The following is a 27,725-nucleotide window of genomic DNA, read 5'->3' on the forward strand; positions in this document are numbered from 1 at the left end:
GTAAGCTGTTATGCACCCAGGTGTGGAGGTTATAATTTGGATAGGCAGTGGAACCTATTCAGGACGTTTGAGTTACCAGAGTGTTAATAGAACCTTTCACTTCCATGTGCTTTTGCTATAAGCCAAGATGACTTTTGCCCCTACACTTTGCTATACATAAGAGTCATCCGGGGGCCTTTAAGGAATCCTGATGCCCAAGTTGCACTCCATCCCAATTCAGTCAGAATGTTTAGGGGTGGGATCCGAGCATCAGTACTTTTCTAAAGATTGCCAGGTAATTTCAGTGTGTGGCCAAATTGGAAACCACTGCTTTACCCCCTTTATTTCTTCTTCTTCATAAGCATGTCCCCGAAACACTTTGATTTTTTGCCTAGATATTTTCTTGTCACACTGCTGTCTTAAAGTATGACTTTTCTTATACCTCTCATGACCAAATAAGTGCTTCCACTTGGTCCAGTGGGAAGAAAGTTTTATAGCCTTTTGTTTTGATGCTGAACAGGCAAATTGGTAGCACATAAATCCCTTTTATGTGTCACCTTTGCTTTCCAAATTGGAACGGAGACCAGTCCCCAAATGTCTCCTGAGTAGCCCAGACTACAAAGTCAGGTCCAGAATATGAAATTCAAGAACGGTACCTGGGATAGACCTCTTAGTCCTCACTCCGAGTGAGCTGATTCTAGAATCTGACGTCCAGGACTGTGATGGACACAGGGCAAAATCAAGTGTGAACAGGCAGCAGGGCTGCTTGTCTCTGGAGAAAGGGGCCAGACAACATAGGTGGTCTAGAGGTAAGCCAGCAGAATTCAGATGGCCAGCGCTTCCTTGAGGACATCACTCTGTGTAAGGTGATGTGTTTCTGGAGTAATAACCTTAGACATTAAGACCAAAGTTCTGCTATTTTGGAAGGAAGTGGATTTTGGAATACACACGTACAAGATTTCTATGAAATGGCTAACTTGTAAGCCCTTGAAAAGATATTTCTGTTATCTGAAAAAATTCCCTGATGTTGAACAACCCGGTTTTGTGATAGCATGAGATAAATGAGTTAAAATTTCAGATTTGTTGGTGCCACCAAGGATGGTTAGCCTGAAAAGAATGAGAGTTAGACGGAGGTGGTGGGTTATAAGGATCGGAGTCTTGGATGCAGTCAGGCGTCTCTGCGCATGTCTCTCCCAATTGGCTGTGCAACACTTTGTGCTTTATTCTGTTTTCTTGCAACTCTAAGATTAGGTTGCATCATGGCTATACTTTAACACTTCTTTGGCACTTCCAAAAAATGTACAGTCAGACGTGTGACTCAGCAGTTCCAGGATCTACCCCAGGATCTACCCCAGTATCTACCCAAGAGAAACGAAAACATGCCCCCACAAGACTCGTACAGGATTGCTCATAGGAGTATTATTCATGATACCCTCCTCCCCCCACAGCAAATAAAGGCCCCATTGGAAGCAATCCAAATGTCCATCAGCAGATGAGCAGATAAATAAAACGTGGCATAGTGGGTTACTGCCCAACAATAATGTCACAGCAGGAGTGAACCTCAAAAACATCAGGTTAAGTGAAAAAAAGCCAGACACGAGAGACTCCACATTGTACGATTCCATTAATGGGTGATTTCTGGAAAAGGCAAAACTGTGGAGACAGAAAGCCGCAAAGGGCTGGGGGTGGAATCAGAGGTTGCGCACCACTGGGAATGCAGAGCTTTGAAAGTGCTGAGAGTGAGGAGGGGTGGAGAGGCTCCGACACTGCCTTGTGGGGATGGCTGGACCCCTGTGTGGGTTTGCTGAGCTCCCAGAACTGTAAAAACTTACAATGAGTGAATTTTCTTGGTAGATAAATTATACCTCAGTAAAGCTGTTTTTAAAACACTCAAAGAGGAAACATTTTTAGAGTATCTGTTTGGTTCTAGAGACATGTGAATATAAATTCCTACCCTTGCTGAACCCCCAAGGCTGGTGTAAATATTGAACTTCGGGGGAGATTTGGACGTGGCGGAAAGCAGTCTGTTGCAGACGGATTAGAGGCAGCCTCTGTACAAAGACCAAGCCCTCCATCCGTTGCAGAGTGCTGGAGACAGCCTGCATGTGCTGGGTTCTGATGCCCCCTAGGGACCGCAGGGAAGAGTCTGTCGATTTTTTTCTCTGAGAAATAAAGGGAATGGTGATTGCTTTTTTCCAGTCTGTCAGTGAAGTTTGGAAAGGGGGAGAGTGTTCCTTCTTGCCCCACCCTCCCCCACCCCCTAGCCCCATCTGTCCCAGCTGGGGAGAAGCTGAAGAAATGCTTTGTCTAGAGTTGCTGCCTAGTGAGACTGTAGATGACGTTCCAGCCCTGACCTGGCGTTGTCTTCTAAGTACGAGGAGAATCCCCAGCACTTTGCCTTCCTCTGCTTCCCGGCCCTTCCTGCCCTTCATCTGAGCAGGCAGGGAGGTGGTGGTGTTGACAACTCAGAGGTAAGACAGCCCTGAGTCTGGAGCCATAAATAAGACAGGTGTACAACATGTGCTGGGCATTTAGAATGTTGATGCAGGTGATATATAGATGTCCTCAAGGAGATAGCCTCCCACGGTGATCTACATTTTGGCAGATGGGACCCACCCTAAGCATAGGAACAAACATTTTTTGCAACCTTAAGAAGAGCTAGGAAAAGGACTGTAACACAGATAAAATCCAGGCACCATGGAGTCTGTGTAAGGGACAGAAAAATAACCAGATAGTTTTTAAAAATACATTTTGAATGTAAAGGCAGACATCTTAGAAACAATTAGGAATTCACATTTACAGAACAATTGAGTTAAACAGCCCATTCCTTTAGGAAACAGTAAAATCTAAGTGTGTTTATGTGTGTTGAAGATGTGCAGACAAGTTTCTGCCTTTTCCCACCTCTTAATCCTCACCTGATCTCGGTAGGAATGTGAGGACAGCGGGGCGCCAGCTGGGGTTGGGAAAACAAGAACAGTATTGACAAGCAGCTCGTGAATGGCTTGGTTATTATTGTGATGAGGGTTTTATTTTTCTTTTCTGTCACTACTCCGGCTCCATAACGACCGGGTTTTATTGATATTGGTATCCTGGCTCCAGGCCTTCTCAGTGTTGTAAAAATAAAAAAAATGTTTATGTTTACTGTAAAAAGATAATCTTGCTTTTCAAAGTGATTAATCACATAGGCAGAATTTTAGTGTGCCTGCCATTCATTTGTCAAATTCCTGATTTATAATTCATGCTCCCTCCCCTGGGGAGAAGATGTTTTGTTCAGAAGGTATTTTCGGTAGGGTTATGTTCCCTGCTAGTGAAATTAGTTTACTAAAATAAAAGCCTCATCCTAGGTTGAGCCAGAAGTTTGACCTGGGTAACTGGCCTTCACTCCGGACTCAGAGGTTTCTGCACCAAGGAGATTTTGTCCTTCCCGGTTATGACTTGGGCACCTGGGAGCCGCCAGGCCCACAGAGTTTGTGTTGACCCCTCTGAGCGTCCTTCAGAGCTGGGACTAGCCTGATGGCAGGGATGGCCCGAGGCATCCGTCTCCACCTGTGGACACCCCTCCTCCAGGGAGCAGCCCCAGCAGCCTGGTCCCCTCACGTGGCTTGCGGTGCCTAGCCTGAGCCTCGGTTCCTTTGGACAGTATGTCCTTTGCACATTTTCCAGCATATTCCTATGTTGGGGCGCAAGCTCTTGGTGAAAGGAAAGGATTTGTTGGCCTGCCCATTTCTGCCGCCTGACTTGGTGGCCCAGGATGAATCTGAGGCCTCCGGTGGGTCTGAGAGGAGCCCCTCTTGGCTCGGGCCGCGGGCTCACTGTGCCCCTTCCTCCACGGCCCCCACGGGGTGCAGCCCAGCGCTTCTGAAGGGCTGGGCTATCGGGCAGGGGGCAGGTTCTCCCTCGGAGCAGCGGCTCCTTCTGGGCCCCGCCGACCCGCAGGGCGCTCGGGTGACGCCATTCCTCCGCCTGCTGCCCCGTGAGTGAGCGGACGGAACCACAGAGGAGCTGAGGACCCGCATGCACGCGCGCAGCTCGTGGACAGCACCGCTCATACTGGACCCCGTCTGGGAGTGCCCGGGAACTCCCGGGGAGACATACAGGCGGGACCCAGGCTTCCGCGGAGCTCAGCCTGTGGACTGACTGGCGGGTAGAGGCCTGAACCTCCCCGGGCGCCGGGAGGTGCCCAGCGCACCCCGCCCCAGGGCAAGGGAGCGCTCCCAGCTTCTCTCTGGTCCGTCCCGGCTCTGGTAAGGGGGTCGGGGTCCGTCCTTCTCTGTGTGTGTGCTGGATCCCTGAGTGGGTCTTGGAAACCCACACAAGGGGCCACCAGTGCCTAGACTCAGTTTTGTAGAGGGCGCTGGAGCGAACCTCAGACGAGATCAGGCTGGGGTGGGGGGCAGGAAGGGGACGGTCTGAGGTCTGAGGTCTGCGGTGCGCGGTGACCCTGCCCGCCTGGTGTACAGATGCGCGCAGACCGCGGGCTGCAGCTGTCCGCTCTCCTGCCGCCCCGAGGTGGGGGTTTTCTAGGGGACGCAGGCTAGTTCAGCACCTGTTAGACCAGTGCCTCTCCAGGTATGGTCCCGGCACTACAGCGTCAGCGTCCCCTGAGCGCTAGTTAAAAATGCAGATCCTCAACCCCCCAGATCTGCTCAGGAGAAACCCCCAAGGGGCTGGGGGTGGCAGCCCTCTGAAAATCAGCTTTGTGCGCCTTGAACTTGTTGGACACTGAGTTGCTGTCGCCTGGATGGGTGGCCTGGGGGGGTTGCCCCTCAGGGGCCATTTCTCCTCTGCCACCTTCTCCAGTGACCAGAGCTGAGACTTTTCAGGGTGGGGTGCATCTGGAGGAGGAACTGACCCATTTCCCAGTCCCGTTCTCTCTCCTACCTGCTGAGCTGCACGGAGGGGAAGGGATGGGATTTAACTCTAAGGATAATGGCAGGCTTTCTACAGCAAATATGTAAGCTGTTCTGGTTGAGTAGCAGAGCATATCTGTTCTCCCGTGGACTGATTTCAAGTGCGTTGTACATACTCTGCTTTAGAGAAATAACCAGAGGCGTTTCTAGAGAATGATTTGAGTAACAACCTCTAGTGTGAGAAGCATAATCGGGGTCATCAAATTAGTGTTTTATCTGTTTTGACATTATCCTTGAATCATATTGTTGCTATTGTTAACAGGGACTCTTCCTTCTTAGATACTGTTAAAAATTCCATCTCTGATCAGCAGAGACGGTGTTTTCTGGAGCCACGTGGCGAAGAGTCCCGGAGCAGGGTGGCTGGAGGCAAAAGATAACGGTCTGATGCTGATCTCTCTGCTTCCAGGAACTACTCCTTCTACGTCCTTGACAACCAGAACTTGCAGCAGCTGTGGGACTGGGACCACCGCAACCTGACCATCAAAGCTGGGAAAATGTACTTTGCGTTCAATCCCAAATTGTGTGTCTCGGAGATTTACCGCATGGAGGAAGTGACGGGGACGAAAGGGCGTCAGAGCAAAGGAGACATAAACACCAGGAACAACGGGGAGCGAGCCTCCTGTGAGTGCGCCCTCCCACACCACGCGGTGGCTTCTGTTCGTGGTCCCGCCTCGCTTCACGCAGGCCTCTTAAACCAACACGTGGACAGCTTCAAAGGCAGTAGTGAGGCGGATTGGTATCTGTGTATAAACATTTATAAATGGGTTCTCCGATTTTAAAGGGGTGCTTACAGAATACACCGAGTTAAGCATCTTCTATGCTCACGCACACCGTTGGATTGTTTTTGAGGGGAGAGATGGTCCCTTCAATGCTGGGAGGGAGTGAGCCTGGCCCTGAGTCCCTGGGGTAGAGGGGTGGTCTGAGGGCAGGGGCCCTCAGCTGCAGCCCCTGTGGCCTTGGGCCCCCGACCCAGATCCTGGTTCCACTACAGCATGAAAAATGGAGAGAGACTGCCTCCCTAAATTGATACTGCTTTTTAAGTTTAGACCAGTATAATTATAATCTTATATTGGTTATATGACTTCTGCTTGAAGGTTTTGCCTCTGAGCGGTGAGTTTCTCACCTAACCTTGTATGTAAAACTGCTTTTATAAACAGTGTGCTTCTGTGTGGCTGGATCAGGTTATGAAAGTAAACTGTCTCTCCACCATCAGCTTTTGATAAGGGACAGTATGGGAAAAACATAGATTAATCCCTGTGATCAGGGGTGATTTGCCCACGCGCACGCACACAGGCGGGAGAGAATCTTAGAGACCGTCAGAATTGGAGTCCGTTTTGTGGGCTCTGGATTCACCCCGTAGATTCTCGAGTTGCCCAGGAAGGGATTTTAGAGGAGAGAAACCCGACACAGAGCTGGAGGGCCTTCTCCCTGCACACCCCCCTCTGCCACGCTCCTGTTTAGACCATTGCAGAGTGGATGTCGCATAGCTCTGTCAAAGTGTTTTTCTGCTCAGAGTCAGCCAGTCTGACCTGTCCGATCATGAATACAGTAGCCATTTATTTTCTTTTGGGGGGGGGGGGGTGGTGGAAATCATGTTTCCTCTCTAAATAACATTTTAGCGGAAACTGCAGCATTTTTTCCATCTCAATCCATCATGTTTTGCCCCACAGACATCTTGGTTTGTAACTGTTGCTGGCCTCTGCTTCACCTCCCTAGGGTGCGGTGGGTGGGACTCCTCCAGTCAGGAAAAAGTTCAGAGGAGAGCTGGGTTCTCTTCAGCAGCCCTCCCCGAGTTCCCATCAGTTTGAATCTAGCCAGGGAGCATGAGGGGACTTGGGACAGCGTCCCTGTGGTGCTCACGGGCCCAGGCTTCCTCCCACGAGGACGGGAGGTGGGCTCGGTCAGTGCTCAGTCCATTCCCTGCTGCTCATCGGCACTGCCAGAGCCTCCAGGGAGTTCCTGGAGGTGTCGCGCAGGAAGGTGTTGATACCAAGTTAAGACTAAGAAACTTTCCCCTCTCGTGGCACACCTGCCCCGTTACTGACGCAAACAGGCAGATCCACAGTGGTGAGATGGGTGTCACCATGTCTAAGAAGACATGCGTCAAGGTCCACTCACGCTCCCCAGCCCCCTCGGCGGCCCACATCTCAGGCAGGGGCAGAGAGACAAGCTCCCTTGCTGCAGCCAGCAGTCCTCTTCTAGGTTATTAAGAATCGCTCACAAGTTCACATCCAGGGCCCCGCGTAAACGAAAACAAAGGACTGAGCCCCTTGCAGGCCCTGTAGTGCAGTGTTTGGGTCCTTAGTGGAAACAGCAGAGTCACGGAGACATTCAAACAGGGGCTTTGCAGGCACAGCCAGCTTCAGGGGAGAGGGCCGTGGTGAGCCTGCGGGCATGTGGGAGGGGAGGGCGGAGATCGCTGTCCCTCACGGGTGTGCCTCTGCCCCAGGTGAAAGTGACGTCCTGCACTTCACCTCCACCACCACGTGGAAGAACCGGATCATCATCACCTGGCACCGGTACCGGCCCCCCGACTACCGGGACCTCATCAGCTTCACCGTCTACTACAAGGAAGCGTGAGTGTCTGCGCTGTGACGTCACTCTGTGGGCTGGGCTTCCCCCTCCCCCCCACCCCCGCTGTCCGGTGACAGCCACGACCCCCAGTGACAGCTGTAAACAGAAACGTGTTTTCTCAACGGCTTTCCTTCGTCAGTGGGTGCTTAGGGGTACTTGGATAAAAAAAAAGTCCAAAGGGAAAAACTTAACTTTGTGACTTAGGTTAGTGCAAGCATTCACAAGCTGGGATGGAGTGTGTGGTCGCGGCATCATTGCAGCCTTGGTGCACTCACCCATAGTTCAGGGACACCCGAATCGGGGTGCCCAGCCCCCATCAAGGTGACCCTCAGACGAGTCCGTCATCTAGTCCCGTCACTCTCCGTGGCCCCTCCCCAGATGTGCCCCTCCGCTGTAGATCGTAAGCCCTCCAAACAAGGGATGGAGAATGGAGACTGATCTCCATGTTGCGAACCTTTCAGGATATCTCCCAGAATCTGCCAGGGGCATTTCTTGTCCTTCAGGGGACACCTGCCTGCCCGGGCAGTCAGCACATCTCTCCTGATGTCAGGGATGTCTTCTCGGTCCACTCCTTCCTTCTGGTGCCTCCTGTATCCAGGTGGCTGCCCGGGCCTCTTAGTCACTCTCTTCACCCTTGATGCCATAGGGCCCTCTCCCGGGCGCCTGGCTTCCCTGGAGCCAGAGCCACGGTGGCAGCATCTGGTACCCTTTCCCCTGCCCCAGCTGGGGCCCTGGGAGTGCTGGAGCCACGAGAAAGTCCAGATGCAGGATTCTCAGGCATTCCGTGTCCCTGCACTTGGGAGCCACTGGTCTTGCGTCACGACAACAGGGAGGGGTGTGTGAGTGTTGGTTTCAGAAACCAGTGGCTGTCCAGCCCTTCCATCTGAGGGGCGTGGCATCCCTGCCCAGCTCCGCATCTGTGCAGAACCACTGTCCTCTTTGACAGTCCTACCAGTGCTCTGGCAGGGTCGGCTGGCACTTTCACCAAGTGGTTGACGTTAGTGTCTGAGATAATCTGGAAACTAAATATTTGAATGTGATAAAAATACTAAAGCAATCAGAATTGTTTGTGAGCAAATTAGATTTTGGAGGCTTTATTTGAGAAGCTGTTTTTCTGTGGCAAAGGCATTTTCCTCCAGAAGTTCTTATTCTTTATCAATAACTGATGTTTGCATTAAGTGACTGCCCTTGTTTTTTCTTTATGGTGGGAAAAAAAATATGCCACAGTGGGAAGAGAGGGAGCAGTTTCCAATCCCAGTAATTACAGAACTTACTCTTCCTGAGGCAGAGGATTTGATTCTGTAGTATATAGAGAACCAAGTGAAACCTGGAGTCTGGTAGCTTACTTTGATTCTTTAAGGATCTAACTGCTGATGTGTTTTACCTAGAATCCCCATTATGGAAGGTGGCAGGGGGCCCCCCGGGGAGGTTTCTTAGAGCTTCGATGTCAGCACCATAAGGCAGTGTCTGAGCTCCACTGACTGTGTTTCAGCCCCTTTAAAAACGTCACGGAGTATGATGGGCAGGACGCCTGCGGCTCCAACAGCTGGAACATGGTGGACGTGGACCTGCCACCCAACAAGGACGTGGAGCCCGGCATCTTGCTGCACGGGCTGAAGCCCTGGACACAGTACGCCGTTTACGTCAAGGCCGTGACCCTCACCATGGTGGAGAATGACCACATCCGTGGGGCCAAGAGCGAGATCTTGTACATTCGCACCAACGCCTCAGGTACCCTCGCACGGTCCCCGCCTCATCAGCTCACATTCCCCGCTCATGAAAAGATTTAGTCAGAGGGCTGTCCCTGAGCTGCGCCCATTGTCTCCCCCCATCCTGGGCCAGTGTGTCTTTCATTTGTTTGTCAATATATCAATATAATACCTTAGCAGTATCATATATTTTTTTTCCTACTCCCAATACCCCAGCCTCCTCCAGGATATCTTCTGTGGACTTGGGACCCTCTTCCATCTTCATTCTGATTGTCCTGGACCAGTGAGCCCAGGTTCCCCAGGGTGCTGGGTTGGTTTCTTTGGAAGGCCCCAATGGGATACAGTCCCCTGGGCTCCCCTTCTTGTTTATTTGGATAGTTGGACCTCTGGGAACTGAAGCCCTGCTGGTTGGTGCTCCAGTTTATCTCGGGCTCACTGGTTTCTCACCTTCATCCTGTGGCGCCTAGGGTTCCAAGAAAACAAACACAAGTTGAAAAGCGTGAGAGGAACCACGTGGTAGACTCTGCAGATGATTGCTGATGACAGTGTGCCTCCTTCTCCCCTGATCCCCATTTTCTAAACTACCTCATTTCTCAACTCCAGAATCTGAAACTAATGAGAGCAAACATTTGTGTCAATTTTCCAAGTGTATAAATACCAGGTTAGAAGTAGGGAAATGCACATCATTTTAAAAAGCACTTAAACATTCTTTGATGATAGCCATTGTTACAATGCGTAGGCTGTTAAAACACATATAAGCTAGCACAAAGTGAATTTAAATGGTAAAGAGGGAGAGGAAAAAAATGTTGGTCAGGAAATCCTTTTGCTCATGTTCTCTTCCCTCTTCCTCCCCTCCCCTGTTCCATCCCAATGCTCTTCTAAGTGGCTATGATCATGTCACGGATGGTACAGCATTTGTATCAATAAATGTGACACAGGCTTCTCATTCTAGGCCTGGGATGATGTAGCAGACACTCAAGGGAACAGAACAGGTTGTTCAGCCTAAAAATTTGGAAGTAATTCATTGTGACTAATTTGGGGAAAATAAAAATCTTTCTTTGCTATGACCAATTCTTAAGAAACTTGTTTCCTTTCCCCAAAGATGGGAAACAAAACACTACACAAATTGAGTCCGTTTGCTCCATTTGCGCTATCCTTACAGGTGGTAGTCAGAGAGTGGCTTAGTCCTCAGCTTCAGTTTTTGTGTGACACCTGTTATTGAAACATCTCCAGGTCAGCTGTGTGTTTCTTAAATACTTATTCTAGGAAGTGCTAAAATGGCCTCGCATTTAGTAGTTAAAACATTTTCCCAGAGAAAGTTAGCATTAGTCATAACTTTTTCGTAATGTGTCCTTCCCTGCAAGTGTTCAGAACCCCATGTATATGTTGTCCCTTAAGCTTTCGAATTTGAAAAGCAGCTTGCATAGGAAGCTCACTCAGCTCAGTGCTCTGTGATGGCCTAGGGGTGAGATGGGGATGTGTGAAGGAGCCTCAAGAAGGAGCGGACATATGTATACAAACAGCTAATTCATGTTGCCGTACAGCACACTAACACAACATTGAAAAGCAGTTATACTCCAATTAAATTAAAAAAGCAGCTTACATGACCACATTGCTTAAGTGGCATGTAGCGAAGGTGTTTTCTTGCACTTTAGTAAACCTACCAAAATCAATGCTTTTTTTGCGAGCCTAATGAAAACAAGATTTCAGTGGTCCCTGGATGCACTTGCCCTTTATACACAATTCAGCTCTGGGTTTGGGATTTAGGGGCAATAGTAAGTACAATTTGACCAGATTCTTATATTTTGCCTGTAATCGATATTCTTTTGATGGTAACAGAAGTCCATGACTTGAAATCAGGGCTTTATATGTGTTCCAGATATTTTTAGACTTCTCATAGTCATAACTCCATACTTGCACAGATTCATGGTTATTCAATTGTCAGACTTACAGACCCTTTTTCATCACCTTTTCCTCCAGAGCCTCCTGTACTCCGCCCCCCACCCTCCATCATCTTTTTTAGGTCCCCCTTTCATTTTTTTTTTTTTTTTTTTCCTTTTTTTTATCAGAGATTCAAAATCTCAAATAAAATAGAAGTCAGTCAGTTTTTCTTGTCTCATTTTTTAAAAATTTATTTTAATTGAAGGATAATTGCTTTACAATATTGTGCTGGTTTCTGCCACATACTCCCATGAATCTGCCATAGGTAAACCTATGTCCCCTCCCTCTTGAACCGCCCCCCCCCCCCCCCCCCACACACACACACAAGGCAGTCGGTCTTAGCATTTGCTGACACTGCCCGAGTTAAACGTCTTGGAGGATGGCAGCGCTGATACATGAGGACAGTCCAGCATTTGCATTAACTGTAGATTCTAAGTCATCTGTCCCAACCCTGGCTGCGCCCCCACGGCTCTTGGCCATCGACTGGTTAGTCATGTTTGGCATCGGAGATGACCTGAGAACAGATGCTATAAAGGGAAAGTAATACAGTTTGGAAACAAGGTTCGGTTTGCCTCTTGGGTCTCTGTGTCCACCGCCATTTTCCTATCCAGGTCACAGTCTGGTGGGTTTGCACCAAGTGTCTGGCAGCCTGGGTCTCGACTTCCTTCCATTTTCTGAAGTGTCCTCTGCCCTCCTTCCCAGTTCCTTCCATCCCCCTGGACGTCCTCTCGGCCTCAAACTCCTCTTCTCAGCTGATCGTGAAGTGGAACCCGCCCTCCCTGCCCAACGGCAACCTGAGCTACTACATCGTGCGCTGGCAGCGCCAGCCCCAGGACAGCTACCTGTACCGGCATAACTACTGCTCCAAAGGTGAGGGGGAAGCCGGGGGGCGGCCCGCGACCCCCAGGCCCCGGAGCCGCACCCAGGCCGCGCCCGCGCCTGCGGGGGCGAGGGGGCAGCGGCCGGCGTGAGCCCGGGTGCGCGGGGCTCTCCCTTCCCGGGCAGCCCGTGTAACTTGGTTCTCACGAGGCCGCTCTGTTCCGAGCAGACAAAATCCCCATCAGGAAGTACGCCGACGGCACCATCGACGTCGAGGAGGTGACGGAGAACCCCAAGACCGAGGTGTGCGGCGGGGAGAAAGGGCCGTGCTGTGCTTGCCCCAAAACCGAAGCCGAGAAGCAGGCGGAGAAGGAGGAGGCTGAATACCGCAAGGTCTTCGAGAACTTCCTGCACAACGCCATCTTCGTGCCCAGGTACCGCCATCTTGGGGCCCAGGTACCGCCATCTTCGTACCCAGGCCCCGCCGTCTTCGCGCGCGGGCACCGCGTCCTCCGTGGTGCTGCCGCCCCCACCCCAGCCCACCGTGCGCAGGTTGCCAGCCCGGAAGTGAGGCCCCGGGGCCGTCACGGGGAGACGACAGGGCAGGCGACCGGCTGGGCGGGTGGGCGCTCAGCCCTGACTACGGGCCAGGAGCTCGCAGCCTGCGCTGTGGGCACTGTCAGGGTGACGGGCGACGGGGGACAGCCGCCCAGTCCCCTGTGGGCGGCCTGTTGTGGGCTCAGGGAACGGAGAGCACCGGCCACGGGCAGACACCTGCAAGTGAAGGAGCCGGAGTCTGGGCCCTTCCTGCGCCTCCCTGCCGGACTCCCAGCCTAGCCAAGGAGGAGTGAAGCGAGGAGAAACTCAAGAGTCGGTTTTGAAACGGGCTCCACCTCAAAGCATAACCGAGCACCACAGCGTCCCTCGAAAAACAGTTTGTGAAGCCGTGCCAAAGACAGCCTCTCCAAGACATACAGCTCGACCCCAGGGCACCTGTCTTCTCTGTTGCTCCAGCCTCCACTTCTGCCAAGTGAGGACAAATTGGAGGAAAATAAACATCTAGAGCAGAATTATTCAAGTTGCCAAAAGCTGGGAACAATCCATGTGTCCACTAGCAGATAAAGGGATGAGGCAATGTGGTCTTTTCCTGTGATGGACGATTATTCAACGATGTAAAGGAATGAGATTCTGGACAACAGGAATGAGCCATGAAAACACTATGCTGAGTGAAAGCAGCCAGATGCAGAGGGTGGTATTACATGATTCCATGTATGTGAAATATCTAGAGCAGGCAAATTCATGCAATGGAAAGTAGATTAGAGATTACCAAGTGCTGAGAGAGGGAAAATGGGTATTCCTTACTGTGTGTAGAACTTCTGTTTGGGGTGATGAAAGATTTTGGTGATGGTTACCCAGCATTATGAATGTCATCAAGGACACTGAATTTTACACCTAAAAGTGGTTAAAATTACCAAGTTTTGTTAGCTTTTTTTTTCTGCTAAAAGTTTGTTTTACCACAACACAAAATAGTGGGAAAAAAAAAAAATCAGAGGGACATTCAACAGGGCAGCCTTGTAGTGTCTGGGGAAGGAGATGGAAATGGGGAGGTGGCTGATGGTGACTTTCTCTTCCTGAAAAATAGTAGCACAGGGTTTAGAAACAACCTCGTGCCTGAAATCTGGGCAGAGGAGCAGGATCCAGGCCAGTGTTGTACCTGCAAGCCCGTTTTCCCACCCCCATGGTGTCCCTGCTGCCAGTGCGTTCTCCTGGGCATCCGTCTTCTCCCAGCTCCCTACCCGCAGGGATACCAGCAGCTCCTGGCTTCTGTTTATGCTGCATTTGGTTTGCCCTCAAAGGCATTTAGGTTGTAGCAACAGAGGGTTTTGAAAGAGACTTCTATTTTCTATCAAGTGACCTTCTTGATATTTGTACAGTAGTCAAAGATAGACATCTTATTTTAGAAGTCTTTAAAACAGGAAATCAAGACCTTTTAGAAGTGGAGTCACTAGTTTTTTCTTTTTTCCATAATAAACTTGGGTCATTTCACAGATTTCTTCCCCCTCCCTTCTCTGTCTCTGTTGAAACCATAGCACCTCCCACCCTGCCCCACCAGTGATGTGTTCTGCTCACAGTGGATGGTAGGGCTGCAGCTCATGTGTTAGTCCAGATGTTCTGTATGTTGTGCATGCTTTCAAGAATCAGGAAGTTTGAGGAAGGTTAGAAAAGAGCTCAAAGATGTTTTCAAACTAGAACCCAGGTTCAGTGGCTTTTCTACCACCCTGACTCATGAACAGTGAATCTGGGGTTTGGGCCCCCCTCCCAACAGACCAGGAAAGGACTGGTTCAAAATTGGAAATAGTGTACAAGGAGGCCGTATATTGTCATTCTGCTTATGTAACTTATATGCAGAATACATAGTGCAAAATGCCAGACTGGATGAATCGCAAGTTGGAATCAAGATTGCCGGGAGAAATATCAACAACCTCAGATATGTAGATGACACCACCCTAATGACAGAAGGTGAAGAGGAACTAAAGAGCCTCTTGATGAGTGTGAAAGAGGAGAGTGAAAAATCTGGCTTGAAACTCAGCATTCGGTGGCTCGGTGGTAAAGAATCCACTTGCTGATGTGGGAGACGTGGGTTTGATTCGTGTTCCTGGAAGAGCCCACATGCTGCAGAGTAACTCAGTCTGTGCTCCACAGGTGTTAAACCTGTGCTCTAGGGCCCATGCCCTGCAGCAAGAGAAACCTGAGCACCGCAACTAGAGAAAAAGCCCACACAGCAGCAAAGACCCAGCACAGCCAATAAATAAGTAAGTAAGTAAAAACAAAACAAAAAAAAAAACCCTCAACATTCAAAAAACTAAGATCATAGCATCCAGTCCCATCACTTCATGGCATATAGATGGGGAAAAGTGGAAGCTGACTGACTTTATTTTCTTGGGCTCCAAAATCACTGTGGACTGTATGACTGCAGCCATGAAATTAAAACATGCTTGTTCCTTGAAAGGAAAGCTATGACAAACCTAGACAGCGTATTAAAAAGCAGAGACATCAGTCTGCCAACAGAGGTCCACATAATCAAAGCTATGGTTTTTCCAGTAGCATGTATGGATGTGCAAGTTGGACCATAAAGAAAGCTGAGTGCCAAAGAATTGATACTTTTGAACTGTCGTGCTGGAGAAGACTCTTGAGAGTCCCTTGGACTGCAAGGAGATCCAACCAGTCCATCCTAAAGGAAATCAACCCTAAATATCCACTGGGAAAAAAAAAAAAAAATCCACTGAAAGGACTGATACTGAAGCTGAAGCTCTGATAGTTTGGCCACCTGATGATAAGAGCCGACTCATTGGAAAAGGCCCTGATACTGGTAAAGATTGAGGGCAGGAGGAAAAGGGGACAAAAGAGGATGAGATGGCTGGATGATATCACTGACTCAACAGACATGAGTTTGAGCAAACTCCGGGAAACAGTGAAGGATAGGGTAGCTGCAGTCCATGGGGTCACAAAGAGTCAGACATGACTAAGCGATTGAACAACAGCTATCGAGTAACCACTCTGGGAGCATGAAGTAGTTTGCATGGTGAGGCTGAGGTTTGCGGTGCCGAGAAAACAAAATAAGTGATGCAGGAAATCTCCGTATTATTTGTTGGTTGTTATACAGGGGGTTGAATAGCTCCTTTTATTCCAAGGTGAAGATTTTTCTTTTCTTTCTCTCACTCTGGCTCGAGCCAGAGGAGAGACAAGAGAGGCAGAAGCCCTCACTGACAGGCCACGTTTCTCTCTTCCTTGCAGACCCGAACGGAAGCGGAGGGAGGTCATGCAGATCGCCAACACCACTGTGTCCAGCCGGAGCAGGAACACCACAGTGCTGGACACCTACAACATCACAGACCCGGAAGAGCTCGAGACCGAGTACCCTTTCTTCGAGAGCAGAGTGGACAACAAGGAGAGAACTGTCATCTCCAACCTCCGGCCTTTTACTCTGTACCGAATCGACATCCACAGCTGCAACCACGAGGCTGAGAAGCTTGGCTGCAGCGCCTCCAACTTTGTCTTTGCGAGAACGATGCCTGCAGGTATGGTGTGATCCAGCTCACCCACACCCAACCTACTGGAGCAGACTATGATGTGAAGAGACAGAGGCTGACACTCTTAGTCTCAGTCCTGCTGATTAAAGAATGGTGGTCATTTGCAGGCGACCTGGTAGCCCAGTAGGGAGTGGCATTCACTCAGAGCAACCCCACTCCCACCCCAGTCTATCCATACAAAGTACTTGAGAGCAGGGAGCTTGATTCAGGATCGACTCTTCCTTTTTCTCGTGGGTTTGCATCATGCATTCCCACAGCCCTTTTCTGCCAGGCCCCTCCTGAGTTCCCAGAGTTTCAGTGAAATCCCCAGTGTGCAGCCCTGATTCAGAGTGAGCATCCCTCCTCAGGGTCAGCTCCCATGCAGTCTTTGGTCCTGCTTGCTTAGTCTCCACCTTCCTCTTGTAAGTTAGAAGCTGCCTGTGGCTCAGACAGCCCCACATCCACCTTTCAGGATGGGTGAACTGCAGCATTCGCTTCCCTGCAGAGCTGGCAGGGAACACAGAGTGTCTGTGTCTGGGGATGGGGCCTCCTGGGTGCAGTTCCAGCACAGATGTGCCTCTGCCAACCGACCCAGCCTTCGTCTCCTTACCCTCCCGGGAGAGACGCAGCTCAGCTGATTTCTCAGAGCCCTTCCCAGCTGGCACTTGCAGTGACTTTGCTCACCACCTGGCTTACTACTTTAAGAAAACAAAAGCAAGAGGGCAAGCACCCCAGCCTCCCCTGACAGCTGGAGGAGTTGCTGATTGCACCCCAGCAAGCTTACGCTCAGCCCCAGCTTCCTGGCGGCCTCCTCACAGGCAGGCTGGAGGAGCATCCTTCACACCTGCCCAGAAATTGCGTCTGCCGCGTGCAGGTGCAGAGCGTGGTCCAGAGCTTAGCCCGCAGGCTGGGGCCGCTGCTTCTGCTCACGCTGTGCCTTTGCCGTGCTGCCAATATTGACGGCATCACATAGAAGCCGAGAACCAGACTTGAGTGACTGGAATTACCAAGATTGTCTTCCTGTGCTTGAGAGTAGGCTTTTCTGTTGGGGGACTGGAGCGGGAAGGGAGGGTATGATGGCATCTCGAGACTTACAGTCATTAGATTGTTCTGAGTCCAAAACCCCTGCTGTGTGTGTGTGGCCAGGCCAAGAGGAGTCACTGCGGCTGCTGTCCTCTGTCCTCTGTGAGGGGTTGGGGAGGCCGTTCTTAAGTTAGTCCAGTGTTTCTGTCCCTCCTTGGGGGCTCCAATCTAACTTTCTTGCCTGTTTCAATTGTTGCACAGAAGGAGCAGATGACATTCCTGGGCCAGTGACCTGGGAGCCAAGGCCTGAGAACTCCATCTTTTTAAAATGGCCAGAACCTGAGAATCCCAATGGATTGATCCTCATGTATGAAATAAAATATGGATCCCAAGTCGAGGTGAGTCTGGACAGCGGGCACGTGTGGGTACATTTCTGTTACAGGTGTGGTGTATGTTACACCATGACACCAGGCACTCCCAGTCAGCTGAAGACTGAACGATGGAATAAGGAGGTGAGTCAGTGAGGATTTAGGTCTTTCTGGCAGCCCTATGCTCTTTGAGGAATTTTCACGGTGTGCAAGGAGCTGGCTTATCCTCACCCCCCCAAGAAACTGTTTCTTTACAAAAAATGATCTTTCAGCCTGGAGACTGGTCTTAATAACTTAATCTTTCTGAAACTCCTTTTGGTTAAATAAATAAGGTTTGGTTAGTGCTTGGGTGTGCTTTCAGTTACCGGAGAACTGCCACCATGTAAAGTTGGTATTTACCCTTTTCTTGCAAATCGGGGTCAGCGTTCGGTGGGAGGTGAGAGGCCAGGCAACCACAGCTGCTCATTTCCAGCGTGTGTGGGGGGACTGACGTGTATGTTTTATTTCCTCCAGGATCAGCGGGAATGTGTGTCCAGACAGGAGTATAGGAAGTACGGCGGGGCCAAGCTCAACCGGCTCAACCCGGGGAACTACACAGCCCGCATCCAGGCCACCTCTCTCTCTGGGAACGGGTCGTGGACGGATCCCGTGTTCTTCTACGTTCAGGCCAAGAGTAAGGCCGTGGTGGGACTGCTGATGGGGCCGGGCCGGGGACGCCTGGGTCATCTGGTTTTCTGATTCCCGTCACCCACCACTGAGAAGGGGCACCCTTCTGCCAGCACCCCGTCTGGGAGCTCAGGCCGGGGAGCTGCTGCATGTGGAGTCCCTGCCTCAGAGACCCTCTTTTGAGGGAGTCAGCAAGGGGGCCCTTGCTCTCAGCTTATGTCCAGAGCATTTTACAAAGCACTGAATCAACCATTCTGCCTTCTGCCTCGTCAGGGATGGTGGCTGGGGCTCAGACTCGGGGCTTAGAATCCTAGGGGGGACACAAAACTGGGGGCCTTCTGGTCCAGCCCGCTTCAGGGCAGGAGTCATCGCCGTGACAGAGTCCCAGGCCGTGGCGTCACCCCATCACTGCTCATTGGTGAGAGACAGGTGCGCTTATAAAGCAGCACACACACTGAGAGCGCACAGTGTGGTGACAGGCTTCCCAGGAGGTCCGAGCGGTAAAGAACCTTCCGCCAATGCAGAAGATACTGGGTTCAATCCCTGGGTCAGGACAATCCCCTGGAAGAGGGCATGGCAACCCGCTCCAGTATTCTTGCCTGGAGAATCCCATGGACAGATGAGCCTGGCGGGTTGCAGTCCATGGGGTTGCAAAGCATTGGACACAGCTGAAGCAACTTAGCACGCATGCACACACACACTCCACATTTGGCACAGAGACGGCCGTGTGTGTGTTGAGTTTACGCTTAAACCATCAACACGACAGTATTCTTAGAAAGCCATTCTGTGTGAGGATTTTTGATTTTAAAACTGAGTTTGTAAAATGTATGAGCACAAGGGCACTGTACTTGCTTGGCCAAGAAAATTCAGTATTTTCGGTTGGTGACATAAATATTCCTTGTTATTTCCATTTTGAGTTCGTACTATTTTGTAGTAGAAACCAGATTTTTAAGATTATTTCATGTTCAGATAGTGGGATCAGACTGGTCATAACACTATTCCTGACTGCTTGCTGGAGAAAAAGTGACCCCCGCTTGCTGAGTGGTGCTTCTTTTGGGTTGAGTGGGCAGTTCCCACTGCCCTGGTCCCCTCTGGTGTCCACACCTGTGCTGCTCTGGCCCAGAGTCTGAGTTATTGAACTCAGGATTCAATGAATCCAGCAGACCATCTGGTTAGTGCCTCAAAGTCCAAGACACACATGATATTTAGAAATCTATGGCATGACAGATACCTAAAGAAGGATGGGGGGGATAGAATTGCCAACCTTGAGGCATCCTTTTATGAGCCCGGCACTGTATGAGGAGGGCTAAACAGATGCTTAAGTCGTTCCGTCATCTGAAATGGTCCGAATTCTCCATGCGCCCTGCTTCACCTGCTCTTAGCAGCTGGCGGGTGCCATGCCCTCCAGCGAGGGAACTTTCTCCGTCCTCTCAGGAACAGAGCCCAGACATAGAGGACTCATGCGGCGCTGTGTCCTTTGAAACAGCAGCATGGGCTTCTGAGGGGCAGTGAGCTTGGCTTGTCGGCGAGAAGACCGCGTCCTCGTCCTGTCTGCCGTCGCCCCCACTGTGAATCCTGTGGGTCCTGGGAGCGGGTGGGAAGCCCAGAGCCCCACTGGTGGCACCTGTCCAGCAGGAGGTGGCAGACATCCCCGGGGAAGTGGATCTGTGTGCCTGCTTTACTGTCAGGAGGCTCTTCCTGCTATCAGACCAGATTCCCTCCTGCTAGGATTGAGCCTCCTCTCCTGCCCGATCCTCAGAGGAGACGGAAGCTTTGGAAGCTTTCTGGCAACTGCTCTCCTTTTAGGAGCCCTTCATGTGCTTGAATACTACTAAATTACTCTTCAGGCTTTTCTTCTCCAGACTAAATAATCTCAAGTTTGGGGCCCTTTCTCATAAGCCAGTCTCAGAAACCAATTTTCCAGCCATTCAATCATTTTGTTCTTCTGTGGATGTGTTCCAGTTTCTCCATGTCCCTGTTGAAATGTGAAACTCAGAAAGAACACGGTACAACCTGACCAGTAGTATAAGTGATACAAATAGAAGAAATAGTCCTCAGGGGGCAAAAAAAAAAAACCCTCTGCTAGCTTCCCAAAAGCCCTGTTAACTTACAACTGTATTCAAGAACTAGGAAATGTAGGAGCCTGCCTCCATTTCTAGAGCACTTTGATAAAAATACTTTAAAAATTAAAATAAGTTTAATAGTCCTTACAGAGTAATAATAATAGTAGTATTTAGTGGCAAAGTAATTATTGATGGGGGGACTTAATAGATGTAACTGGGTCCCCAGTGAGTTCCACCCTCATTTCCACATAGACATTTCTCAAATATCCCACAGGCACTTGAGGTGCGTCGTGCACAAAACCAGAGAGTCACAGTTGGCACCTTCACAGTCCCTCCCGCCTCCGTTCCTCAGCTCAGTCTGTGGCCCCATGACCCACACAGCACCCAGTCCAGGAGCCTCACGGCCACCGCTCCTCTTTCCTTCTCTCCTGCCACCCACTTCCCATTCAAACCCACATCTCCTCTTTTCTGCCTCTGAGTTCTCTTTGGAGTCCAGCCTCTGTAGCCACCACCACCACCTCGGCTCAGAGCCTCTAAGGCACTTACTTCGTGGGGAAGGTGCAAGGTGTGGGGTACAGGAAGCCTGGGTGCCAAGGCCAGCCCGCTGCCTGTGTGACCTTGCGGGGGGCAGGTCATCTCTGAGAGTCTTGGTCATTCGTAGAAAAGGAGCAGTGATTCCCTCGTGAGGTCCGAGTTGGGCGATGCAGAACATGCCCAGGACCCTTCCCTGGGAGAGGGCAGAGGCCCCTGCCCGCTGCCAGCCGCTCAGGCTGTCCTTGGGCACAGCCAGCTCTCCCCACCCAAGTCCCATCAAGTTCACTGCAGGGCTGGGGGGCTCTCCCCTGTTCCTCTTCATCTGCAGAGTACAGTTCACGCTGCTTAGCCTGGACAGGGTTCCCTGGGAACCGGCCCTAACATCTCTGCAGCGTCACTTCCAGCCATGCTCTGCTTGGCCAGCTTCTCCTGACTCCCTCCACACTCTTGTTCCCTCCCTGCCTCCTTGCAGTGCGTGTAGTCCACTTGTCTGGTGGTTCTGCTCCCTGTGGACATGCTGATTGCCAGCGTCCGGCTGAATTTTCTAAGCGTGTGGATCAGTGTCCAGCCTGTCATCTGTCGTCTAAGAGCTGAGCGTGGTGATGAGCAGGTGTGGGCTCTGTGGTCTCAGACTGTAACCATGGCCTCTGATGTTTGGGGAGAATTCAGAGCAGCTTTGGCAAGGGGTGTCATCCAATTACTCTTTTTTGTTTAAGTTGTCTGTGGAAGTGTCTTAAGACAGATTGAGCTTGAGCACTATATACATAAAAATTATTCATCTTATTTTAGCAAATGTATGCAATGTCATTAATAGTCATCTAACTGTGTGTGTCTGTGTGTGTGCACTCAGTTGTGTCCAACTCTCTGCAACCCAGTGGGCCGCGGCCCACCAGGCTCCTCTGTCCATGGGATTTTCCAGGTGATAACACTGGCATGGGCTGCCATCTCCTACCCCAGGGATTGAACCTGTGTCTCCCAGGTCTCCTGCATTGCAGGCGGATTCTTTACCACTAAGCCACCAGAGATTAGTTTACTTGAATCCATCATTTGAATTATTTCAGAATATACTTAGGTTGACAATAAAATGACTCTATTTCTCAGTCTGCACTTCTTTAATATTTTTGCAAATGACTTGGTTTTCTTTCTCTTTTTTTGTTATAGCCAACTAGAATTCCTAGTTCATGTTAAGCAATAGAGGAATTCTCAGGGATTTTTTTTTCATACTTTGAACTAAATATGAAATATGTTCATCTCCTGACATGTTTTCATTTCTGGCTTGTTTCTGCAGCGACGTATGAGAACTTCATCCACCTGATCATCGCTCTGCCCATTGCGGTTCTGTTGATAGTGGGAGGGTTGCTTATGATGCTGTATGTCTTCCATAGAAAAAGGTGAGTGTCTTGGTGTGAAGTTCAGACACTTGCTGCTTTGGACTGATTTAATGATTTAAACCTGAGTTAAGATGAACTTTTTGAGGAGTTTAAGGAACTGTCTTACGGATCAGAAAATCTGATTTTCCAGTCAAATGTTCTTTACAGAAAAAGAGAACATTTTCTAATGATTCAACAGCAGAAATAATTTTTTTCTTGAGTCTGGTTGACCCATCACAGATATTGCTGCTTCTGCACAGCTTTTTCAAACATGGTATTTTAACCCTGTCCATAAAATAAGCTTTCAATTTCTAATGAAGTAAAGAAAGAAATGTTTCTAATTTGAGGCCAAGGAGGAAGCCAAGAGAGGCGTTAGGGTGAGCTGTCCTGATGGCATTCCCCTTCCCCATTCCTCCCGGTCCTTACTGAATCAGAACAAATAAAACACATGAAAGTACAAACAGAAATGTGTGGGCTTTTTTTTTTTTTTTTTTTTCCTAACCTAAATTTCATCTTTTTGGCAGAAATAGCAGCAGGCTGGGAAATGGAGTCCTGTATGCCTCTGTGAACCCGGAGTATTTCAGCGCAGCTGATGGTAAGTCCCTGCCTGAGGTCCCAGCTCGGGAACTTTTGAGTGTTACTAATTCAGGGGAAGAGGTTTGCGTTGTTTTGAGGTACATTTGACCTCAGATATGTCTTCATTAATACTTTCTTTTTTTAAAAAACAAAGTTTTGAGCAGTTCACTGCATATGTCAAAAATTGTCGGACTGTCTGAGCTGCCCCAAGAGAAGACGGGCTTCAGAGATGAATGTGGCCAGCACAGTAATTCATTTATTTAATTGCCTGAAATTTTATGCTAGAATGAAAAAAGCTGTGTAATTGTCAACATCTAGTTGGAAGATATGCTGCAGCTGACAAAGCAGTCCTTTTAAACTAGTTTTACCTCGAGTTTCATGTTTTTAAAATTGTCTTTGATCACCATGGCTTCTCAGCTTTCCATATCTTGGAGATTTTCTGTTCATTCCCTCCTGACTGGGGCCTTCATACCCTCATGGCCCATTCACATCCCCTCTGGTGATTACTTGTGAGAGCTGTTTATTTAAACGGCTGAGAAGGGCTGACTTAGAAGTTGGATCGTTCCTTTTCCCCCCTTTTTTGCTATCTTGTCTTCCTAGTTTGCCAAAATCCCAACTTTTCAAAGTAAGTCGGGGTGAGCCCTTGGCCATTGGGTGCCTCTAACTGGCCCTTTGCTAGGGGCATTCACAAATGCCTACCCATTTAATCCCTACATCCTTATGAAGATGAAAGTGTTAGGCACTTAGTCATGTCTGACTCCTTGCACACCCGTGCATGGACTGTAGCCTGCCAGGCTCCTCTGTCCATGGGCTTCTCCAGGCAAGAACACTGGAGTGGGCAGCCATTCCCTTATCCAGGGGATCTTCCTGACCCAGGAATCAAGCCCTGGCCTCCTGCATTACAGGCAGATTCCTTACCATCTGAGCCACCAAGAAACCCTGTAGGATGGATTTTCTGATGCTTCTCTGTCTCTTCGTTGGGGGATGAGCTCAGAGAAGAAACACGCCCAGGTCACAGAACTAGGCGGTTGAGAAGTCAGGGTAAAGCAGTCCCGGGCACCTTGTTAACGTGTGATGCTGTGGGGGAGGACTGTGAGGTTCTGGGGGTATTGCAGGCAAGCTGGCCCATAGGAAGAGCTGGACCCAGTCTGTCAAATGCATAAAGAGTGGAATTCATTTAATGTGTTCAGAAAATTGTTTGACTTGCTCATGCTTCAGAAGTAGAAGTGTATATGCAAGAGACATGAAATAAAGAGTCCTGATTGTTCTAACTGCTCATCCTCATCAAATGAGGAAATGATTTAAAGCACTATATATATAAGTGTGTGATTTTTACTACTGTGATTTCTTTAATAATTTCTAACTCAAATTGTGTTTACAATTTGAGTAAAGAGGCAGTAAAAAAGTAAAAAAGCAGAGTCCTCTGAATGGGAATCAAATGTAGAATGATGAGGACATTATAAAGGTTTCATGAAGCTGTATTTTTAAAAGTCATATATGTGCTTCCTTGGTGGTCCAGTGGTTTAAGAATATGCCTTACAATGCAAGGGACACTGATTTGATCCCTGGTCGAGGAAGATCCCGCATGCCAGGGAGCAGATAGCCCCTTGAGCCACGGCTGCTGGGCAAACACTCTCAAACCCACGAGCCACAGGTACTGAAGCCCGCACACCTGGAGCCTGAGCTCTGCCACAAGAGAAGCCTCCACGGTGAGAAGCCTGCTCAACAACCAGAGAAAGCCTGCTTGCCGCAGCAGAAACCCACCACAGCCAAAAATAAAATGGATAATGTTTTTAAACTAAAAGGCATATATGCGTACACACATACCTATACATCTGTTTGTGTGTGTATAAGGCACAGAGAACGTTCTGGAAGGATACATGCCAAACTTAAAAGAGTAATTACTTGTGGAGAGGGTCTTTTTCTTTTAAAAAAAGATGATTTTTATGCATTGTTTATGTAAATGTAGTTTTTAATCAATTAATCTAACAGATTATTATTATTTGTTTATTAATAACTTATTATTGATATAGGAAAATGTAAGGCCACTTCCCTGCTCTATCGGTTTGGAGTAAGCCTGCTGTGGAGAATAAAGCATATAAGATTGGCATTTGCAGCTTTGACTATGAAGTATCTAGGAAGTTTGAGAGAGCACAATCAAATCAGACTCTAATGGCGATTTGAATTCAAGTTCTGTGTCTTTCCAGAGTGCTTTCATAATATAATCTCTTGATTCTTTAAAAACAAAACAAAGCTTACTATCACTCAGGCCAACAGGTAGAAATACTGTCACCTTATTTGAACTTAATTTATTGGGCCTTTGGACAAGCATCTTATAGCTAGTTTCCTCAAAGGGCAACAAAATGACATCGCAGTTCAAAAATGCTTAAAAAACATCTCTCTCCGAAAGCTAATCTGCATGTCACCATTCTCCAAGCACACTGAAAATCCCCTCCAGGGAAACGCTGATAGCATTGTGCACATAAGCCTCTGCTGCCCGGCAAGGCTTAGGACTGCTGGCTAAAGTCAGAGCTGTTGGGTTGAATTGAGAGAAGGGATTGTGAGTATTGACTTCAGCCACCTCCAAGGGATGAGTGTGATTGGTTTTAACTCCGTGTTTCGTGGTGTGCTACATAGCTAATTCTGATTAAAAGCAAGCCTGGATTTTCAGAGATAAACGGATATAGACTGTCTCTTTATACTTTCTGAGGGGTATCAGAAAGAGTCTTACCTACTGGGATATCTTGCGTACTTACTCTCCTAAGCAAGCATCAGCCTCCTCTTCCAGGCTATAAACTGTCTAAGCCGTATGGAGGGTGGAATTCCATTTGTGACATTCCTGAACACATACCTACCTACTATGAAATACAAAAATGTATGTGAAAGAAAATTCTATATTGATTAACATAGTTCATATTGGACATTCCTTAGAGATGTAAATTGGTGGTATCTCCTGGGCCTGATTCATAGACATCTTTACGAGGGTGTCAGGATACAGCTGTCAACCCACTTCTTCTCCTACATCCAGCCGAAGGCCCACAGTTAACATCTAAAAGCATAAAGGCAACCACAGGTTCTCAGTCTTTCTGCATTTCTGAGCCAGGACCATCTCTTTCTGATCAGTGGAGCCAGCCAGGGGTTCCCCTCTGAGACAAGCACATGAGCATGCGGCATTAGAAGAATACGGTTATAATTGAAATTTCTTATGGATCTGTGGAACAAGTACATTTTATTTTAGTTCTCACCTACCCATCAGAGTGGTCGGATGGATTTTCTTCCATTTTCTTTCTTTCCTCCCTTCTTCCTTTCCCTCTTTCTTTCTCTTTCCTCCTGCCTGGAATTATTTATTTTCTTAAACCAGCTTGAATCTGACCAGAAGCATAGGCTGGAGAGGAAATCGTATTCAGGCTTAGTCATCGCCAAGCCTCACTCCCCAGCCCCTCACCCCAGTGGTGGGAGGTCCCTGAGTTCACAGATCCCAGGCCCAAGTCCTGGGGAGACCCTTCTGCTCCTCAGCTGTCCCTTCCTCCATGCTGGTCACCACTGACTACTCCTCGGTAGTAATGAGCAGTGAGACAGAGCTCATCGCTTCCATAGTCACTCAGGGCCCCAGGGTCTCTGACTCTGTCCAGGCTAGAGCAGAGCTACCCATGGAAGTGTTAATGCCAGCCCTGTAAGAAACCTGAAATGTTTCTAGTAGCCACATGTAAAATAGGAAAAAGAAACTAATGAAATACATATTGATAATGTTTTCTTTAACTCAGTATATCCAAAGTATTATGTTTTAATATGCAGTCAGTATAAAAATTATTGAAGTATTACATTATTTTTTGAAATCCAGTGTGAGTTTTATACTTACAGCAACATCTGAAATTGGACAACTTTGTGTTTCTTACTTGCCGTTGATATCTTTGAATTATCTGGAAATCCGTGGGGACTTGAAAACCTAACGTTTGACTGTACAGTGGCCTTGCTGAAATCCCCAGCCTGTGGGGGATTCCAGAACAAGCCATATACCCGTGTCCCCCGATGCTCTCCTCTGTGAGCTTCAGGAAGTGGCAAAGTCCTCCTTGGCCTGGAGTTTGCCCAGACTGTGTTCTGCCCACCCCCGGTCCCGCTGGCTCAGCTCCGGCCTCTTCCTTCTCAGTGTACGTGCCTGATGAGTGGGAGGTGGCCCGGGAGAAGATCACCATGAGCCGGGAGCTGGGCCAGGGCTCCTTCGGGATGGTCTACGAAGGCGTGGCCAAGGGCGTGGTCAAGGATGAGCCCGAGACCAGGGTGGCCATTAAGACAGTGAACGAGGCCGCCAGCATGCGCGAGCGGATTGAGTTTCTCAACGAGGCCTCGGTGATGAAGGAGTTCAACTGCCACCACGTGGTAAGAGTGGGCCCTGGGTGTGGGCCACACACACTCACCCCGGCTTCCAGGGGCTGCCCGTCACCCCGCTCTTCCCTTACACGCTGTGCACACAACACGGAGGTTCCAGATGCGGTGCAGGGCCGGCCCGTGAGCCCCAGGGGCCCGTCATCCCGCTCTGCTCCGGCCCGGCAGCCCCGGCGGCGGGGGAGCCGGGTCGTGGGGGGTTCTCACCCGCTCAGCTCTTCTCTTTCTTTCCTCACAGGTGCGCTTGCTGGGCGTGGTGTCCCAGGGCCAGCCGACGCTGGTCATCATGGAACTGATGACCCGGGGGGACCTCAAAAGTTATCTCCGGTCTCTGAGGCCAGAAATGGAGGTAAGTTTCGATTTTCATCCTCATCCCATGTCGTCTGTTCCCTTTCCTTTAGAACCTTCCCCAGAAGATACTGTGCCTTTAAATTCATGTACTTTTCTTGCTGCATGCTTGGTTCTCCGTCCTTTATAGCCGCAGTCCCCAACCATTTTGGCACCAGGGACTGCTTTCATGGAAGACAGTTTTTCCACAGACCAGAGCCGGGGGATGATTTGGGGATGATTCGAGCGCATTACATTTATTGTGCACTTTGTATGTATGCTAAGTCGCTTCAGTCGTGTCCAGCTCTTTGCAACCCTGTGGACTGTAGCCCTCCAGACTCCTCTGTCCATGGGATTCTCCAGGCATACCGGAGTGGGATGCCATTTCTTCCTCCAGGGGATCTTCCCAACTT

General features: G+C 49.3%; 1 protein-coding gene across 1 annotated transcript in view; it reads left to right on the plus strand.

Annotated features, from left to right (window-relative positions):
• IGF1R (insulin like growth factor 1 receptor) overlaps positions 1–27,725 on the plus strand; it is a 298,923-nt gene that overhangs the window by 243,726 nt on the left and 27,472 nt on the right. The window contains exons 6-17 of the mRNA XM_061158611.1: positions 5,296–5,510; positions 7,339–7,465; positions 8,956–9,194; positions 11,816–11,983; positions 12,162–12,366; positions 15,728–16,011; positions 17,287–17,423; positions 17,907–18,066; positions 21,945–22,047; positions 22,551–22,621; positions 26,750–26,979; positions 27,224–27,334. Coding sequence (XP_061014594.1) covers positions 5,296–5,510; positions 7,339–7,465; positions 8,956–9,194; positions 11,816–11,983; positions 12,162–12,366; positions 15,728–16,011; positions 17,287–17,423; positions 17,907–18,066; positions 21,945–22,047; positions 22,551–22,621; positions 26,750–26,979; positions 27,224–27,334 — 2,050 coding nt within the window. The remainder of the gene's footprint in view (positions 1–5,295; positions 5,511–7,338; positions 7,466–8,955; positions 9,195–11,815; positions 11,984–12,161; positions 12,367–15,727; positions 16,012–17,286; positions 17,424–17,906; positions 18,067–21,944; positions 22,048–22,550; positions 22,622–26,749; positions 26,980–27,223; positions 27,335–27,725) is intronic.

The sequence above is a fragment of the Dama dama genome, chromosome 13 (genome assembly GCF_033118175.1).
Source record: "Dama dama isolate Ldn47 chromosome 13, ASM3311817v1, whole genome shotgun sequence".
Classification (NCBI taxonomy): Eukaryota; Metazoa; Chordata; class Mammalia; order Artiodactyla; family Cervidae; genus Dama; species Dama dama.